The 6,000-nt window shown below is 41.6% G+C and overlaps 1 protein-coding gene across 6 annotated transcripts in view; it reads left to right on the top strand.

Annotated features, from left to right (window-relative positions):
• myocd (myocardin) overlaps positions 1 to 6,000 on the top strand; it is a 142,306-nt gene that overhangs the window by 123,179 nt on the left and 13,127 nt on the right. For all 6 annotated transcript variants that reach the window (XM_017693139.2, XM_037544412.1, XM_037544413.1 and 3 more), the window contains 3 exons: positions 944 to 999; positions 1,606 to 1,681; positions 2,131 to 2,295. In XM_017693139.2, the coding sequence (XP_017548628.1) occupies positions 944 to 999; positions 1,606 to 1,681; positions 2,131 to 2,295 (297 nt within the window). The remainder of the gene's footprint in view (positions 1 to 943; positions 1,000 to 1,605; positions 1,682 to 2,130; positions 2,296 to 6,000) is intronic.

Raw genomic sequence — 6,000 nt, forward strand, 5'->3', positions numbered from 1 at the left:
TTTGACTGGAAATAAGTGGATGGTGCTGTCACTTTTGCACAGTAATTTGTATAAAGTCAGTTTGTGTCAAAATAGTCTACATTCATTTTATGCACACCAAACAAGTAAGCCATCTTCTGCCAAACTGCAGAATTAAAAGACTTGGCTGATCACAAGCCAGAGGACGCAAGTGGTCTGGATGTCATCTCAAGTCAAGGCATAGAAGTCTCATTTGTTGTAATCTAATCAGCATCATTAGTGCTACTTAATCAGGCAAAGCTCCAGAAATAGTTTTGAACACTTTCACTGTGTGACACTTATCAGTACAGGTGCTGAAGAGAACGTCCATTAGGCACCATGGGTGGGAAAAAACCTGTGTACACTGGGACTACAACTATGTGTTTTTCTGTCTCTTTATTTATATCCTTTGTCTTAGAGGACAGCTAGGAATTGATTTTGCTGGAAAAAATCAGAAGATATCACAAAAGTTGTCCATTTGCCTGAAGCTTTCAGCAAGACAAATGATTGCAAAAGTAACAATAAACAACATTTATGATTTATGTCTTTAAACAAAGGCTATATAACACAAAAATGATATTTCAGCGTAGGGTTTAAGTAATACTTTCTTTACACAAACATATCATCAAGGCCGACCACTGATTTCAACTGGTAAATGTCAGATTTTTTTTCCCCCCAGATTACCCAACTAAGACTTTCAGCCCAAATATGCGACCGATGCAGTGCAGCACCCGTGTTCATTGTAGCAATCAAGCTAACTATTCAATCAGGCTCCAATTCAGCACAGTTTAGTCCAACACAGCGCAACTCCAGGAAAGGCCGCGAGAGCCAGTACAGGTGCTGCCAACGATTATTTATGTAGGATTTATTGACAATGAGCTAGCAGACGGCCTTGTTGATAGGAATGCATCCCATTTATTTAGCTCCTTTTCGTTTGTTTTTCCAGCCCTGAAGAGTCCAGCTGCATTCCATGAGCAGAGGAAAAGTCTCGAACGATCCAAGGTCAGAGTCGTGTGCAGTGTTATCTTTCTGAAGCTGGCATAAGCAAACACGGCATGTGGCACGTGCCATGTTTGCCCAGAGGAATTGAAAGGTGGAAGCATTGTGTGGAGAGTATCTGAGAAATGATCCCTGAAATTTGATTTAGAACAGATTTTTGGGAGTTGAGTTTTGTTTAGCCATTCAAATGTCATTGCACATGCAATTACATTGTAAGTTAGACAATAGATTTGATTTCTATTCAGTTTATACTGTTTGTTGTGCTCTCTAGTATGATGTCAAGAAATGACATATGTACGATGTATGCGCAACACAACTTTCACATTTAAATTAACCGAATATCTCTTACGAGCACAAGTGTGACATCAAATGAAAGTGTTGAATCCACTTTTTCAAAATAATTTCTCATCTTGTTTCAATAAGCTACGAGTTTCAAATAATCACCACTGAACTATGACATGCTTTAGTTATCACCATATAACTATGCCTTTCAAGGTGAACCACTAATTCTGTTTATATTGTTATTGATATAATGGCCCAGCTATGCTTACTGTTCGTTACACTGTTAGTTGTTAGTAAATAACTATCTATTTCATTGTTATTTTTCAGACTGGAGATTATTTAAAGCATAAAATCAGAAGTAGACCAGAGAAGTCGGAGCTGGTCAACATGCGTATTCTACAAGGTATGAAATTCAGTGCTTACCGAACATCAGAAAAGGTCACCAAATGCACTCGGCAAGTACTTCATACAAATGACATCATGGCTTTTCCAAGCATCTGCCATGGTGTCTTGTCCTCCTCTGTGGATCTATAGTAAATCTCGGAAACATCAGAGGCAAAGGTTCCCTCGGCCGCCAAACGTGTAGCTGCCGTAAAGAAAACAAACTGCATGTTGTTTTTGGCAGCGGCCTGTACAGCAAGGCAGTTTACACAAGGCGCGTTTTGACACCTCAGTGTAAGCCCCGCATGATCCGCCTTGAGTGATGAGCACTTTGGGCGTGTCCTGACTTGGACGCTCACACAATAACTGTTTACGGTAGAAATGACTCTGTTGCTGCATCATGCATGCGTGTGAGTGGAAGGCCGCAGCGCTGGATTAATGTTGCTTATTATCGCTGTGTTTACTGTGCAGACTCAGCCAGCGATGGCTCCGCTCAAGACCCGCAGACCAAACTGAAACGCGCCAGGCTCGCTGATGACCTTAACGAAAAGATTGCTCTGAGACCAGGGCCTCTGGAACTGGTCGAGAAGAACATCATTCCTGTTGATTCCACTGTTAAGGAGGCGGCTCTGAAAGGTATCAGGAAAGCACTGGGGTGATTCTGTGCAATTTCATGGATATTATTCACAATCAGTGCTTGCAATTCACTGCCACTGCACTTAAAACGATTTGATGAAAAGAACAAATTTACACAATTTTCCTCTTACCTCAGATATAGCTGACCAGCCAAGACATGTTTGTTATTCAGAGTTTCCGAGGAAAAACAAAGACCAAATTCAGAGATTCTTTTTGGTGGTAATATGCTTCCATTATTTGTTAGCTACATTAGCCTTGTAGCTCCAGTGCAAAACTAGAGAAGCACAATTCAGACATCAACATCTTGGCTGCTTGACTGCATTTGGACTGTAAAACGGTGTAAATTTGATTTCAAACCATCACTTTAAAACCAATAAAACTCATTTTCATCCAATCAAAAAGTAAATGTGGAGAAAATATTTTCAGGCCCCGAAGACGACCCTTCAAACACTTCTAAGCTAGCAATGTTTAGTAAGATTCCTGACAATCCTCCCAACCTTTGCCTCAACAAACACAGATTGATTCAAGAGGCCCTTGCTCACGGGCATTAACTTGCAATTTGTTTACTATGCTGTGGAACCGCATTGCGTTGTCCCTTTAGATCCCCACTAGAGCCAATGTGTTTGGACTTGCTGGAAAGTAAACATGCTGTTTTCCCCCTAGAGTCGTCTGTAAATGTATTGCATAAGCTGACCATAAGGCCGAGGACATCAGTTTACATTACCTCTGCTGGAAAAAGGAGCATGTTTTATTGAGACAAACAGCAGCTGTATTTGGACCCACCCTTTTCTCCAGAGATCAAATGAACGTCGCCCCTCGCTGCTCTGTTTTGACTCCTCGTGATTTATGTGGCTCCGCTGAGCCACCTACAAAGGTGTCTGAGGGGACTGGGCCGCTCCGCAGCTGTCTGCAGCCCTGGGAGATCCCCATCCCCTAACGCTCCCATGACCTGCTCTCTGAGTTTGATTATTAGACCTGTGGGGTTTTAAATAAGCAAAGGGCTCTGAGATTTTACAACTTTCTTTGAAGGCAACAGCAAAGCCCCTGTAATCTGAAAAGCCTTCGGTATCTGTATATATACCTTCAGCACAAGTGTGTTTTGTGTAATTTTTCTGAGTAATCTGTTTCTATTAAAGATGTTCCCATCATGGTTTTTTCGCCCCCAGTCCCAATCCGAGTCATTTAACTTGTTTCTGCTGCAACCAAAAAGTAATCTGATATTTGTATTTTTGTAGATAATACAGTGCATATTAAATACACTATATGGCCAAAAGACACTTAAACATGACACCTGTATGAGCTTGTTATGGAGTGGACCTTTATATGGAGTTGACCCCCCCATTGTGTGGCTATAACAGCCTCCACATCTTCTGGGAGGCTTTCCCTGAGATTTGGAGTGTGGGAGTTTGTGCCCATTCGGTCAAAAGAGAATGTGTGCAGTCAGGCATTGATGTTGGATGAGAAGGCCTTGCTTGCAATCAGCATTTTAGTTCATCCCAAAGGTGTTCAGTGGGGTTGAGGTCAGGGTTCTGTGCAGGCCACTGGAGGTCCTCCACACCAAACTCGCTAAACCATGTCTTTATTAAGCTTTGTCTTTGAATGAGGTAGCCTTAAAAATATCCTTCACTGGAACTAAGAGGCTGAGCCACAACCCTGAAAAAAGCTTCCCTTGCTCCACAGTCCAGTGGCGGTGTACTTTACACCACTCCAGCTGACGCTTGGCATTGCGCAGTGATTTTTCGCTTGTGTGCTGCTGCTTGGACATGGAAACCCATTTCATGAAGCTGTCAAAGCACAGTTCTTATGCTGATGTTACTTCTAGAGGAAGTTTGAAACTCTGTATTGAGTAATGCAGCAGAGGATAGGCAATTTTCATGCACTGATTCAGAGTGTGCATGGTCTACTCTATGTGGCTAAGCTGTTATTGCTCCTAGATACTTCGATTTCACAACACAGGACTGTTCTACTGTTAATATCTGCATTGAGACTGCATGGCTATGTGCTTGATGTTATACAACTGTTAACAATAGCTGAAACATTTGATCTCAGTAATAATGTCTACATACTTTTGGCCATTTAGTATACATTAAAGTCAATAAAAGCAACACAGTTTAGGCAGGATATGCTAGGCTGCCAGTTACTTTGAATTCTACAGTAAAATCAATTCATTTTCATATGAACATTTGACCATGATGTTACCACTAGGCATATCAACCCAAATTCTTCTTAAATTGTACTTGTGGGTAGTTAAATCTTGTTTTGACAAAAAAGCAGCCAGCTTAACTGCTGTTGAAATACTGCCACTGCAGATATTACAAGCTGGGCTGTTTTCATATTCCATCTTAAAATAGTTCGCCTGTTAACTTCTCACTGCATAAACAGGGCAGTGGTGTAAAAGTCTTAAAAAGGAACGAAACTGGATCAGACTTGACATAGTTGATAACAGTTCATTAAAATGTGCCTTGATCGGCTCCAACACTAGTCTTTCAGACCGGCTAGGTACACTGGCCTAGTTTTTATCTCAGTTTTTGTTTCCCAAAAGGTTTTAACCATTTATCAAACCGGTCAATATGAGATGACCTAAGATGATGAATGTAAACAGGTGGGGGTCAGGTGTCCCTAGGGCCTAGTTACAGTGTCCAGGCCAGTCCAACATCAACAGGTGGAGGAAAAAAACACTCTGAACGTTGTTCTATGCTCTTGCTGGACAGCAGCTGAGCTCAGGAGACACAGCATGTGCCGTGCCCAGCACACTGACGGGGGGAGTGTGTCTGTCATGATTGAAACCAGGGCCCACACTCTTGGCAGGTCACATGCACAGATACTGAACAAGTCTCTCTCTCGCGCGCTCTCTCTCTCACTCACACTCTCTCTCTCTCACACACACACACACACACACACACACACACACACACACACACACACACACACACACACACTCACACACTCACACACACAATTCCTCTAGATGTGCACATGCACTATACACTGTCCCTCTCGTAACCCATAGTCTGACCTCTGCTGATAGAACAGTATTATCATGGCTCCTGTAGGGTGAAGTGGTGCTGTCAGTCCCCTCCCCACTACATAACAGCACCACTGGGCTGAGAGCCTGGGCTTGGTGCTAGTGAAAAACAGGGCCAGTATCCACCAAGGGCCAGGATCAAAAGTCAACAATCAGCAAACCTATCAACTACTTTTTCAGTGAATCTACTGACATATCTAAAACGAGACATATCACAAATACACTTCTAAAGTATACTTTGCATGTACTTTGCACATAATTTCTGTCATAATTATGCATGGCTCATAGAGGGAAATAGCCAAATGCTTCTTACTTTTGATGTAGCACTTTATTTGCTTCCTGGAAACTAACATGTTATTTAGGAATTTAAAATGCAAGTTTGGCTAATAGAAAATATTAGAAACATGCTAATGTGTTTCATGTTCATTTAGCCCACATAGGAGGTTTGTGTTAAAAAAGGCAAATAAAAAGCACAAATAAAAATCAAAAAGAAAAAATAAGTGTAGTGGTAAAAGAAATTGGAATTGGTCATTAAAATTGAACACCCATTAATCCCTACTGCAAATGATTTGTTCTTTTATGGTGCAACAAAACAACAGAAGCCATATTGGCCCTAAAGTCTCCTGTGGTGTAGCGCAATCTCAGGGACTGACCACGTGTCTTATTCTAAATATGAACAT

This window comes from Pygocentrus nattereri, chromosome 13 (genome assembly GCF_015220715.1).
Source record: "Pygocentrus nattereri isolate fPygNat1 chromosome 13, fPygNat1.pri, whole genome shotgun sequence".
Lineage (NCBI taxonomy): Eukaryota > Metazoa > Chordata > Actinopteri > Characiformes > Serrasalmidae > Pygocentrus > Pygocentrus nattereri.